Source organism: Neoarthrinium moseri, assembly GCF_022829205.1.
Source record: "Neoarthrinium moseri strain CBS 164.80 chromosome Unknown scaffold17_Wmoseri_CBS_16480, whole genome shotgun sequence".
Classification (NCBI taxonomy): domain Eukaryota; kingdom Fungi; phylum Ascomycota; class Sordariomycetes; order Amphisphaeriales; family Apiosporaceae; genus Neoarthrinium; species Neoarthrinium moseri.
The window spans coordinates 538,626-551,507 of record NW_026055131.1 but is presented as its reverse complement, the minus strand read 5'-3'; the positions used below and the strand labels follow the sequence as shown (position 1 = coordinate 551,507).

At 55.3% G+C, this 12,882-nt stretch overlaps 6 protein-coding genes across 6 annotated transcripts; 4 read left to right on the top strand and 2 right to left on the bottom strand.

Annotated features, from left to right (window-relative positions):
• Nucleotides 1–293: 293 nt before the first annotated feature.
• Nucleotides 294–1,347, top strand: JN550_005606 (uncharacterized protein; the record flags this gene model as incomplete). Its single annotated transcript, XM_049317252.1, has 3 exons — nt 294–445; nt 791–1,276; nt 1,329–1,347. 3 exons carry the CDS (start codon nt 294–296, stop codon nt 1,345–1,347), a joined length of 657 nt encoding a protein of 218 aa, XP_049172619.1.
• Nucleotides 1,348–3,879: 2,532 nt separating this feature from the next.
• On the top strand, nt 3,880–4,709 carry JN550_005605 (uncharacterized protein; the record flags this gene model as incomplete). The annotated part of the gene is made up of 2 exons (XM_049317251.1): nt 3,880–4,013; nt 4,418–4,709. 2 exons carry the CDS (start codon nt 3,880–3,882, stop codon nt 4,707–4,709), a joined length of 426 nt encoding a protein of 141 aa, XP_049172618.1.
• Nucleotides 4,710–4,896: 187 nt separating this feature from the next.
• JN550_005604 (uncharacterized protein) lies at nt 4,897–6,433 on the top strand (the record flags this gene model as incomplete). Its single annotated transcript, XM_049317250.1, has 4 exons — nt 4,897–5,060; nt 5,213–5,671; nt 5,739–5,897; nt 5,968–6,433. The coding sequence occupies 4 exons, from the start codon at nt 4,897–4,899 to the stop codon at nt 6,431–6,433; spliced, it is 1,248 nt and encodes a 415-aa protein (XP_049172617.1).
• Nucleotides 6,434–7,714: 1,281 nt separating this feature from the next.
• JN550_005603 (uncharacterized protein) lies at nt 7,715–9,130 on the bottom strand (the record flags this gene model as incomplete). The annotated part of the gene is made up of 2 exons (XM_049317249.1): nt 7,715–8,876; nt 8,943–9,130. 2 exons carry the CDS (start codon nt 9,128–9,130, stop codon nt 7,715–7,717), a joined length of 1,350 nt encoding a protein of 449 aa, XP_049172616.1.
• Nucleotides 9,131–9,638: 508 nt separating this feature from the next.
• On the bottom strand, nt 9,639–10,946 carry JN550_005602 (uncharacterized protein; the record flags this gene model as incomplete). The annotated part of the gene is made up of 1 exon (XM_049317247.1): nt 9,639–10,946. One exon carries the CDS (start codon nt 10,944–10,946, stop codon nt 9,639–9,641), a length of 1,308 nt encoding a protein of 435 aa, XP_049172615.1.
• A 651-nt stretch (nt 10,947–11,597) lies between these two features.
• JN550_005601 (uncharacterized protein) lies at nt 11,598–12,832 on the top strand (the record flags this gene model as incomplete). The annotated part of the gene is made up of 2 exons (XM_049317246.1): nt 11,598–11,600; nt 11,660–12,832. The coding sequence occupies 2 exons, from the start codon at nt 11,598–11,600 to the stop codon at nt 12,830–12,832; spliced, it is 1,176 nt and encodes a 391-aa protein (XP_049172614.1).
• Nucleotides 12,833–12,882: the final 50 nt, after the last annotated feature.

Sequence of the window (12,882 nt, the reverse complement as noted above, 5' to 3'; positions counted from 1 at the left end):
ATGCCGCTGGTTTTGCATCCAGACGAGTTCCAAGCCCCCCCGCCCTCTGCCCTGGGCAGTTTCTGCGGTCTCAGTGCACGGGCCAGTGCTCGGACTCGAGCCAGCCAGGGCTGCCAGGCCAGCGGGCAGACAGGCGGTACCCGACTTTCCCATTTCTACCTTCGGGGCTGGCCAACGTCCTCAGTCCACTCAGAGACGCCATCCCTTAGCAATTTTCTCAATCCGCAGTTCCACTTCTGCTGTTAGTCCGAATCCAAGTCAAGCCCAGTCCGGCCGCGGTCCATCATCTCAAGATGAACAAGAACTGGAACGACAGGGCAGACAAAGATCTGTTCTTTACCATTCTGTCCATCAAGAACGTCGGCGTCATCAGCGGCTCAGAATGGGCCACCATCGGCAACCACATGCGAGGTCTTGGATATGGCTTTACCAATGAGGGCTGCCGGTACGTACTGATGCTCTCTGTCTCTGCCTGTCACTCTTACATCCGACCCCCGTTTCCTCTGCTCATAGCGGCCTGATGAGCACATTCTGTCTCTGTATGTTTCAGTCCCAAGTCGGCCTTCACGTCCACCAGGCGCACTCGGTATGCACTCAAGTGAGGGTCACGTGAGGCCGCTCTCATGAAGGTATCATTGCTGTTTACGAAGACCACCTCCATTGAGCAACAGGGGCCAGACCAGCATGACTCCTCGAGCCGTCCATCACGCCCGGTTGTCTCATGTCTTTTTCCCTTGAGCGACGCTTTTCTTCCACCCGATTGAAGGTAGTAAGCTGACAGGCCCCCTAGACAACATTTTCAGGGGCTTCGCCGGGCCCAAAACAAGGGCGAAATCCCCAACGGCTCAACAACAACATCATCATCAGACAACCCCCGAAAGGCAGATCCGAGTATGAATCCTATCACTCGACGCCCAGGCCCAGGGCGTGGCAGACCTAGGAAGCAGCCACCCGCGCCCGTTGCTCAGCCTGGCCAAGACCCCTCCTTAAATGCCTCTTTCCCCTTGCAGGATCAGCAGCAGCTACCTCCTGCGCCAAGTCATGATGATTTGGTCTCCGCTGGTGCGCCGGTCCCTTTGACCATCCCATCCCAGGACCCGTCCACGTTGGGCTTGATGCATGCCGAGACAGATCTTGAGGAACAGCCTGCGAAGCGTCAGAGGCTCGATGAGCATCAGAGGCTGGACGATCCTTCGGATGCTCTCGTCGATGATGCAGAGCTTAGTCTCGACGCCGATGGGCACGTAGATGCTATGGTGCATCCTGACTTGCCCGAGTAAGGATTACTCCCTGCCTTTTCACTCATCTCAAGGCTAATCTATACACAGGTACTTTGGCGAAGCATAGGTCCAAGGGCGGGGTATCATTGTCCCTATGCCAAACCTGTAAAGAGAACAGCGAAAAGCGGTGTTCAAAAATCTTGGTCTACATGATTCAGTGTAACCCCCATCAGGACTCGCAGATGATATCCCTGTTTCGGCGGCGTATGACAATGCATGTATATAACTGAAGGAGCGTTTTCCGTGCGTGGAGTTTAGGGGTTATTGGCAGGAGCAAAAGATTTGATCGAGGTAACGTTACCGTATTAGAATCGGGGCCATCGTCATGAATTCGTGCTTATATCTCCCTTTCATTGTTTGCTTGGTATTCCTCATCTCTCACGCCAGGCTCTGCACCATGCGGTTGAATATTCAAAGCGATAGAGTTCCAAACTAGAAAATAACATGACTTCCACTCAAAGTAAGAAATCAGTACTGGTCCACTGGTGACGAACCACGTCGTAAAGAATAGAGCGCCACAAGCCAGTCAGCAAGCGACCCTCAATCATACACCAGGACTGGCATATTTTCAGTACGATGCTTCTCACTCTAGAATGATGAGATGCAAGACTCATCCATGCGAGTGTGGTGAGAGTACATTTGAAGTCGCACTGCTAGAAGTCTTCATTCCGAGGTAGCACGAGCATAGAGCCAGACAGCGCCAGAGTACATGTGCGATAGTCAGCTCAGTAGCTATGAATCCACCCAAATCAACGATTGCTCAATGGCGGAGGTCGTAATCCGGTAGCTCTACGCACTACATTAGTCAGATGACGATACGTTGGCGAGGGCGGCAAGACTTGACATATCACCGCGCACGAGACAGACGATGCTGAATTGTATCAGATTGAATTAATTTGTTTTAGACAGTCTATGAGTTGGTATTAAAGAAGGAAATTGTACTTGCCGTCTTTGCGGAAGATAGGATCTAGGATTTGGACTTGGAGTTGCCTAGTACCTCCTCTCTTACGGCATCCTACTTCGGATTCGCGTTGCCGATGCTATTACAAGTATTCTAGATCCGGGTTCAGCTTGAGAGGATTGTGCTAGTGAAACCATATAAGCAAGAGAGTCCAGACTTTAAGCATCGGTGAATCGATAGACTTCGTGGCGATGATGTGGTCTTGCTCGTAACAATCCCTTGATTCATCCGGGTCATTCACCTAGGTAACATTCACTACTTGAACGACGCGCAAGTGCGAAGCTTCCGTCGATGACCTACCCACATCTCATTTGTCGAGTTCAACGACTCTCCTCGACAGACAGCCCTCGACGGACCCTCTTTCACCCCCAGACAAAGTTTCCGTCTAACCACGTAAGAGGTTTCTTCTCTCCACTCAACTATCCCAGTCGATCACAGCGTCACCGAACCCGTCAAACATCATCCTAGCCTCTATTCCTCGAAAACGACGCCAAGATGAAATACGGCGCAACTTGGAGTGGCCCGTACGTCCACAGGGACCTCGTTGTGGTTCTGATGGACGTGATCGGCCAGCCTAGCGCTCTTCAGAAGCAGGAAATCGTCCAGGGTATGGCAGCCAAAGGTCATACCATCTCTTACGAGGCGTTGCGGTAAGTCCATGAATTTCTAGTCCGATGTAAGATCTCGTGAATCTGTGGCAGGATACGGTCAGGCAGGATAGCTTCATCAGTTGCGATCTACGTGAGAAGACCAACCCACTTCAGAGCGCCTCCCTTTATTGAGTGCAAGCATGGAGTTTCAATACAGGAAAGGCGCACATCCTCCTGAAACCAGGCCTTTGCCTCGCTCGCGAGGGAGATGGATCAAGGACGATGTGGCAACTTGGCATCTTGGCGAAATTGGGAAGGCGCAACGAGCCACTCAGGTTCGGCAAAACGACAGCCAGCGGGTAGTTTTTTCTTCGCCAACGGGCGCGCAAATTATTCTTCTCATCGACGGCAAGATTCGGCTCTGAAACCATACATGAATACATACAGCTATCCCTAGGGTCGCCTTCCAAAACGGCATGCAGAGGTTATCACAAGGTTCGATAGGAGAAGCAATCCAAGGTCTGACGAAGGTGTGTCTTTATATACTTCTTGGACCCGTGGAGAAAGGAGAGATGTACGGAACAAGGACCGAGGGAGCAAGTATCGAACAAGCATCGAAGATACAATCTGGAGCGTTCCCAAGAGGACTTTTCCTTTTGACAAAATCCAAGGACAAGAGGAGGTGCTTATGTTCTTCCAAATGAGCGAGGGCCATATTCTGGGTCTCAGCCCTCTGTGGACCATCACGATAGGCCCCACGAATGTGCCGAGCCTTCAAGTCAGCGATTTCTTTCAAGGCGAACGCAACACGCACACTCAAGGTGATCACGCCAATCTTGGTCGAGATAAACACATCTAGTTCACTGGAGATCAAAACCACGAACTCTATCTACCACAACCCCAAAACAAAAGTTCACGCTACAACCCGCAGTTCTGCTTGGGCCAACACAATACCCATCCTTCACCAGAACTTTCCCCTTGCACCATCTTTGATCCATCAGCACAGCTCACAACAAACAACACTTCATCGTTTGCACCATCAGCCAAGATGAAGTGGATTGTGGACGTCTCTGCGGCCGTTCTCATTGCCTTGGCAGGTCTCGACCTCACGGACGAGGACTTGAGTCAAGTCGTTGCGGACCTAAGTCGAAAAGGCATCAAGCTCTCGGTGTCTGCTCTCAGGTAAACCTCCACGACCCCGTTCTTTTACTGCAATTTCCTTCTGCACAACACCATCTTCGTTGGGAGCCACAACATGCAGAACTTCAAGATGAACAACAGGCTCGCAGCTGTTTGACAGTTTATATTGCTCAATTATAACTATCAACCACGCTAAGGAGAATTCGGATCCACTCCGTGAAACTCGGGCCACCCCCAGGGAATTCGGACCACCAGCAACATATACTTCATCACGTCCACCGTTAGCTCATGGATACTAGTATCGAAGTGAGCCACTTCGCTGAATTGTTTTCCACTTTCGATCTGCATTGCGATCTAGCAATGTTGGAGGATAGCTGTAACCAGAGAACCGACTCTTGGCAATCTGGCTCTCGGATAAGAACCGGCTGTGGAATCCAGTGCAACAGGCCCAAAAGCCAACAGTTGGCTGAAGCCATTACACTCACTCGAGCTCTGGAGAAGTCCTACAACATCAACATTACCATCTCGGTGACGAGATTCGGCAGCAGGCCTGTGGTGGGCATTGCCATGCCGTGTCTGTGCTCCAAAGCTACACCTTCACTGAGACGGCATGGCAGGCACCTCACATCCTACGGCTTGTGCCTCGACGTCCTCCTTGACTCCTCGACAGTTGGAGCCACCCCATCGCCGACCGATATTTTCACTTCCCATGGTGAATTCATTGTTCTCCAGCTGTGAACTTTTGAATCCTCCTGGTTCTCTACAAAACCCGCTGTTCGCCTTCAGTCAGCCACTCCTCCTTCTTCCTTTCCTTCACCACCACCATCCCATCTGCTTGGTCACGTCATTGTCCAAGCACAATTTTCGTCTGTACTGCCATCAGCTACCTTCTTCACCCATAAGCTTGATCACCATCCGGAGGAAAATGGTTCACACCACGCCCTCGGGCCGCCTCATCTGGGACGAAGAGGCTCACGTCCAGCTGCTCACGGCCATCTTCAAGCATGCGCCTCCCTCCGACGTCGAGTGGGAGGCAATTCGTCAAGACCTCGCAACCAAGGATTTCCACTGCACCGTTGTTGCCTTGAAGTAAAACTAACCTCCGTTCTAACTTTTCCCCTGATCGTACCTGCCGTTGGAGGGAATGAACTGATCCCAACATGCACTTGCCATTTCGTCTCATTCCTTGACTGTTTCACCGCATGTTCAGACAAAAAATGCTGATTATATTCCTGGTACAGGCAGCATCTCATCAAGCTTCGCAAGAGGGACGGCAACCTCTATTCCCCTGCTGCTTCGGCTGGCAGCGCTGGCAGCACTCCTGTCCGCGCCCCCCGAGGCGGCGCTGCTCGCCGTGGCCGTGGCTCTTCCGGTCGCGCGTCTGGTGGCGGCCGAGGCGGCCGTGGCAAGCGCAGTGCCGCTGCTGCTTTTGCCGGCACTCGCTACAACCAGGATTACGACCCCGAGGAGGAGATCGACGACTATGGCCCCGGCCCCGATGTCGACGGTGACATCGAGACGCCCTCCAAGCGAATCAAGCGTTCTCAGACCATGTTCGAGGCCGACGCCGATGTCGGTGTCGGCTTCCAGACCCCCAAACCGCGGGCCAAGCGCTCTGAGACCATGGCGGAGTATGATGTCGCGGGCAACACCCGAGAGTGGGAGGCCAAGTACGCTGATGAGCTCAAGAAGGGCTACCGGTATGTTCACATCATATACTTATCCATTATGAGCTAGTACTAACCAGGCCTTTACTTGCCAATTTAGTCCCACCACTAACGACCGCACTCTGACTGCGCGTCTGAGCAAGGTTGAGGGCATCAATCCCTACATCGCTTCTGGCCTTCTCGATGTGCCTCTCAAGCCCGGAGAGGTCCTCTGGGATCGAGTTCCGCTCGAGGCCCAGAACCCTGACGACTTTGAGGTGTAAGTCCCTCGTCACGATAACGTAACTTTTGAGTGAAAGGCCCAATAACTAACGCTCATTCTTCCCCAGTCTCGGCCACAACCCGACCAAGGAGGAGCGTGTCGGACATTTCTACGACGGGCTGCTTGCTCTGCTTCCCGACTACAAGCCGCCCCAGGGCCACGCCGCTTACAAGAAGGGCGTCCAGCAGAACAGTGTCCAGAATCAGCATGCCCCGCAGCAGAAGAAGATCAAGAAGGAGCCCCTTGAGCAGGACGCCGACGAGCAGCAGGTTGAGATTGATGACTGGGATCGCCTCGACAATGAGGAGAACACGAAGGACGACTGGCCCTTCCCCAACATGACGCCCAGCGAGTGGATTGCCCTGACCACCCAAGGCCCTGCCTACCACCCGGGCGGCTTAAACCAGGCCAACGACAACAAGAACGTTGGCGACGCCACCGAGGACAGCAAGGACTTCTACACTTTCACTCGTCGCCGCAACCCCTTCGAGGATGAGAAGCATGAGGACGATAAGAACTACGGCTTTTTCTGATCCCTCCATCGGCGCCGTGGACCACCTTGGACTGATTTCTCTCTTTTCTTCCTCCCGATTTCCATCGGCGGCGCCAACCTGCGTTATGTCACTTCACCATTTTTCGGCATGACATGGGATCCTCTCGCGATGTTCTCATGGGTTGGCTCGTACTGCTTGCATGGACTTCTCGGCGGCAGGTTCGAAGAAAACGAAAAACAGTAGATGCTTCTGGGAGTTCCATTCTGGCACCTGGGAGCAGGTCTCACGGTTACGTGGACGGACATCGGCGAACTTCCTTCCTCACTGATCTCGGTCTCTGACTTTGCTTCTTCTACACTACACTACACTACACTACACTACACTACACTACACTGCCCCGATTTCACTACACATGACGAAACCACCCCCCCCCCCCCCCCCCCACAAAAACGACGCAAAAAAATTCACTTCTTGATGACCGAGCGACCAACGCCCTCGGCGACCTTTTTCTCGGCGGTCTATTTCTTCGGCGACCTAGTCCTTCGGCGACCTATTTCTTCGGCGAAATAATCATTCGGCGACCTTATAGGCGTTGGCTAGGGCCGGGTCACTGGATTGCAGGTCCCATTTCTCACTGGATTGTACTTTGAGGTTTCACGGCATTTTCGGTCTGGTAGACACCTAGACCAGGCACCTTCTACTTCGGCCTGGCTAGCAGACCTTCTCTCCCACCCTGACATGCAGTTAGCATGAATGCGAACTCTGGTACATGATACAACTTGTCTTGATGGTGAATGTGATCGTGACTTGTGTTGATTGTGAAGTAATGATGGAGTCGCGTAGTAACTGCTCAACTGACAGGATCTGTCCATCTTTCATTATGGGTTTTTGTAGACGTGAAGACTGCTGTTCCGCAACCCAGATATCAGAAGAAAGGCCCGTTCAAGTCGTGTCAAATGTTGAAGAAGAGCCCCTCCTAGAAGGCACATGGTCCTACCATCGTTGAGGCATGCGGTGGCACACAGAAATCGTTTTGGTGGGGTCAAGATCAACAACTATCTAGATCAGTCTGTAGGTATCGTGGCAAGTTACAACAAAATTACCCCCAGATCATATGTTACGCCGGAAAGCCAGAGCCAAGCGGGTAGATCGAGACAGATCAAGACTGACCACTCTCCAGTCCGTACCCCAAGGGATCTCATCCAACAACTCCCTCCCATCACCCGTACGAGAAATCAATCAATATCCCGGCCATTCTCTTCATCGTACTCGTGAATAAAACCAAATCAAGCCTTACAGGCACCTCGCTGACTCTCGCACTTATCCCGACCTCGAGGACGAACCCGTGGCTCTCTCACCCGCTCCGTTATCTTCCCCAGAGCCACCGTCCAAGCCGATAACCGGGTATGCCTCATCCAGGACGTTCTGCTCTAGCTCAAGCGGGAATATCAAGTCATTCCCACACGCAAAGTCCCGCGTCGGGTCGTTCGGGCCCATGAGATCCGCAAAGGGGTCGTCACCAAATGCCGCCGGACTACGACCGCGCAGGTCAGCCCACGGGTCTTCATTCCACACGAGCAAAGCCGGATCGATGTTCTCCGAGATGTCGATCTTGAACGGGTCTGCATCACCGCCGCCGCCGCCGCCGGCCGTCGGCAGGCAGGTCTGGTCTTCTGTGTGGTTGGCGGAGCCTCTACCGCGGTTGATTGGCGGCGATGGGAACCTGTAGCGATCCATTCGAAATCCACAACGGGAAGTGCCATGAGGGACATGCGAGTCTTGGGCGCCGGTATGTGCGGCACGGGCTACATTCCCACCGTTGCGGGTACTGGTCGTGGTCTGACCTGACGTGGAGCGCTCGGGGTTGGTGGAGAGAAGATTGCCATCACCAGCCCACAAGAGGCCGGGCACGTCGGCACTCTCATATCCACGTTCGGCGAGAGTGTTCGACAGAGTTGTCTCATGAAAGGCGTGAATGTCAGGTCCGGCAGTCTCATTATCTAGGGCCATGAAGCCTCGAACTTTACCAGTTGTATCAATGATCGGCAACAGACCCTTGAGGTCCGCTCGGTAGGGGATGTCGAGCAGCTTGACAGCGCTGATGTCCGAGCTCTTGCCCTTTCCTTTGCCATGGAGATTCGTACGGCAATCTTCAGCCACAGATGTATCGGGTGTGGGCGTGGTCTGTCTGGACGAATGGCTTGACCGGCTGGATTGACTCCCTTTCCGGGGCTGGGAAGGCCCCGGTGTAGCTCTGCGATCGGAGAGGGCGTCATGGGGATGGTTCTCCTCCTTGTAATGTTCATATTCAGCTTCCTCCACAATGGGATCTAACGCAGCGGTCTGGTTGCCGCGTCCCTTCTTCCTCTGAACGGCGATGCTTCCGGCGTCCTTGCGAACGGCCTTGACCTCCTCTTCGAGGCCATCGATGAGGCCAGTGATGGCGTCCGAGTGCTGTTTCAGTTCACGGCTCCAGCGGGTTCTGAAAAGAGGATTCAGTTTCTGTACGACAGCAGGTGCACCTCTAACATCCCTCGGTTTGACTTACTGCAGAGCGTTGCGAGCCTTGTTGTGTCCCTTCGCCAGGAACAAAGCGTGGACAGTGTCCCATGCCGAGGCTTTGGCAGACTTGTCGACTCTGCCAACGGCTATGAGCAGTAAGAGGAGGTCGCGTTCTTCTTCAGCGGACCAACGAGCCGGAGTCTCATTGGACTGACGCTTCGTCTTTCTCGGCATGGTGATGACTACTGGTAGGGCTATGGAGCGATGACACCGGAAGGGCCGACAGATGCTGACAAGAAAGCCTAGGGAACAACACGGAATGCCAAGTAGGCTGGGAGCGGTGACAGTAGAGGTGTAGCACATGTAGCATGAGAAGAAGTATGTGATCAGGACTTTTGAGGGGTCTGGTGTCCATTACGACGCGAAATCATGGCAACGGGCTGGTTGGCACGGTATAGTTATACGCGATCGCGTCTATCTCGTTGCTATCGAGGGGCATGGGGTAACGCAACCTGTGCCCTCACTCCCTCAGTCCCGTTGACAAGGCAGCGCTCGTTCGCGTTGGTTCCGTAGCATTCGGCATGTAGTACCTGGCCCCTCAACACGGGATGGAGTCGATTCATGAGTTCGTCTCGGCTAGAAAGCCCAGAAGATGGAATCACCTCGACCGGTCCTCGCCACTACTCTTACTTGGAGCAAGCTGGCGAGTAATCTGCACATACGATTTGTCCCCTCAAAACTGTCATACGAAGTTGACAACGCGCGACCAAGACTCGTCTCCTACTGCTCGGAATTCCACCCCCTCCCCGAAGTATCCTGCGTCTTGCCACGCTTTCATGGTTGGACTGTCGTACGGTCCCTGCTTGGCGGCATCGTCCCTGCCGTCTATCCAGCGGAACTCCCACATCTGACTCGTGTTCTCCTCGTCTGCTTTTGGTTCCGGTTCGACCCAACGTTCTTGCGTCTCCTTGCTCCACTCCCGAATCAGCAGCTCACGTTCGCGGTCGTAGATATCTGGCCGGTCTCTGCCCAGCAGCTTGTCTGCCGCATCAGTGATGGCGTTGATGGCCTCCTTGATGCGAGTCTGCTCGGGGTCCTCCTTTTCCTTCTCCCCATCGACATCCATGGTATCATCCTTCTGTTTCTGTTTCTTCTGCTTCCATTTGGGGAGTTTCTTGGGTTTTGTCTGGCCCTTGCCGAGTCTTGCCAGAGCCTCCAGCGCAGTTTCACTAGGTTCCAGCCGGAGGATGAGGGCGTGTAATAGATCTGAAGTCAGAATGTCGTCATCTTCCCGCCTCTTCTGGCGCAGCTCGGCCTCGCGCTTCTCGTGAGCCTCTGCGGCCTTCTTCATCTCCTTCTTGCTGACACCCTCCAGCCAGCGATCATGCTGGGCATCTCGGTCGGCGGCATTGCGCACAAAGTTACCGGCCTCGTCGAATCGGCCCTCCTCCGCCTCCGCCTTGAGATTGAAGGCCTCGACCTTGGGGGCATGTTTCTTGAGACCGCCAGCGCCGACCTCCTCATCGACGTCCTCCTCCTGAATGGCGAGTTGGACAGCCTCTTCGTCGTCGTCGGACGACTCCTCATCGTCCAACCGAACCCGGCCACCACCCTGGGATCTCAGGTCTTGGCCCTCGATCTCGCGGTTGTCGAGGAATCTGACCTCCTTGCTCTTCTTGCCGGTACTGTAGTCGACCTCGTCGTCCTTCTCGTCGCCGTCTTCGTCGGCAAACATGTCGTCCACATCGTCGACGTTCTTCTCGGGCTTGTTCTTGACCCTGTTGCTGCCGAGCTCCTCGCGGTCCGAGTCGGAGTCGTAGCCGTCAATGTTGACCGCACCTCGCTTGGTGGCGGCGCTCCCGCGAATGACCTCTGCGTCTGCTTCCAGGAAGGCGTCCGGGGCTTCGTCCTCTTCATTTGTGGCGAGCGCAGAGGGATTGCGCATGTCGAACTTGACCTTCTTGGCGTCGGGCCCGGTCTCAGCATGGTGTGCGCGCGCATAGCTCTCGCCGGCACGCTTCGGGCGCGCGGCGCCGAACCTGGAAGACATGGTGGTGAATCGAGTGTTATGGATGCAGGTCAGGGCCAAGGAGTGACGGTGTTGGCGGTTGGAAGCACTTCAGAAGCTACCCAGCTGCTATCCTACGAAAGCTTCAGTGGGGTTTGGAGTTAGCTCCCCGGCCTCCAGTTAGAGCTTGAGGGTCGTACAGCGCTAGAGGGTGGTGTGAAGGTTGCAGCGAGCTGGCTTGGTGATCTATAGTTACTGAAATCGTGGCAGTTCACACAACACACTTGGCTACTTCGCCGATAAGGCCATAGGTCACATGAAATAAATTCTAGATGTATTGAATCCAAGCATCATACTGCTTGAGAGTCATTCCAGTGCGCATATGCTCTGGTGTAAGTTGGGAATGTCGTTGTCAGGCCGGCTTATCCTCGGCATGGCGTTGCGGGAGACTTTGGGCCCCTGGGGGGGTCTTTCGTCATCAGCGACGCGCAGCTGGTGCCTTGGGTCTGGGGCGGCTTAGTGGGCAGCTCTGGAAGCTGGGAGCTGCATCCCACTTGGACTTATCGCTGTATGTAAATCAACCGACGGTAACACATACCAACGTGACAGACACACATCTTGGACGCCCTTACCTGCCTCTCTTGTCCCATTCCCGAACCCCCCAAGCCCCTCAAGACCTCAAGAGAATCCAAAATGGTAAGCACAGGCGCACAGTCTCTCCGCCGTCCGCCTTCTTCACTGACCTCCCCCCAAAGTTCAACCCAGGGTTTGGCGCCTACGACCCCGACGACCCGCAGCAGATGTTCAACATGGCGCGGTCCGGCATGTCCAGCAGGATGATGCGCTTCGACGAGTACTTCCGCTGCTACCCGGTCGTCATGGCCCCCGGCGCCGAGCGCCCCGACCTCAACTACGGCTCCAAGATCCTGCTGCCCGTCTCGGCCCTCAACAAGATCTCCAAGCTGCACGTCCAGTGGCCCCTGACCCTCGAGCTGGTCAACGGCGAGAAGGAGCGCCACTCCCACGCCGGCGTGCTCGAGTTCACCGCCGAGGAGGGCCGCGCCTACCTGCCCCAGTGGATGATGCAGACCCTGCAGCTCGACGTCGGCGACATGGTCCAGATCAAGTCCACCTCGCTGTCCCCCGCCAAGCTGGTCAAGCTGCAGCCCCAGTCCGTCAACTTCCTCGAGATCAGCGACCCCAAGGCCGTGCTCGAGCGCGCCTTCCGCAACTTTGCCACCCTCACCCGCGGCGACGTCTTCAACTTCAAGTACAACGACGAGGTCTACGACATCGCCGTGCTCGAGGTGAAACCCGAGACCGAGAAGATGGGCGTCAGTATGATCGAGACCGATGTCTCCGTCGACTTCGCCCCGCCCGTCGGCTACGTCGAGCCGGAGCGGCGCACGGGGAGCGGCACCAGCACGCCGCGGAGCACAAAGGGTGGACTGCCGGCTGGTGGACTGCTCCATAGCCAGGGAACTATGGCGCAGGATATTAACTACGATGCCATGAAGCCCAGCGCCACCGCCGCTGCCGCGGGCGCCCGCGCCGTCTCGTCACATTTCATCAGCGAGGGCCACAAGCTGAACGCCAAGAAGGGCGCAAAGGCGCCCACGCCCAAGCCGTCGACCCCCGTGGCCGGCACCTCGACCAACGCGCCGCCCCAACCCCTCCGGCGGACGAACGGTCCCATGCCGCTGCGTCTCCCGCCCAACAAGCTGTTCTTCGGGTACGACATCACGCCAGTCAAGACGGATGCCGACAAGGAGGCCGAGAAAGAGAATGCCAACCGGCCGCATTTCGCCGGTCAGGGGCAGACGCTGAGGGGTGGCGCCGTCAAGCGGAAGGGCGACCAGGAGGAGAAGCCCAAGGCGGTGGAAAAGAAACCGGACGCCGGCCGGCGGTTGGACGGACGCAAAGTATGATGAATGAACCCCCCTTTGGCATATAGCGGCGTTTTACGGAATTGGCTTGG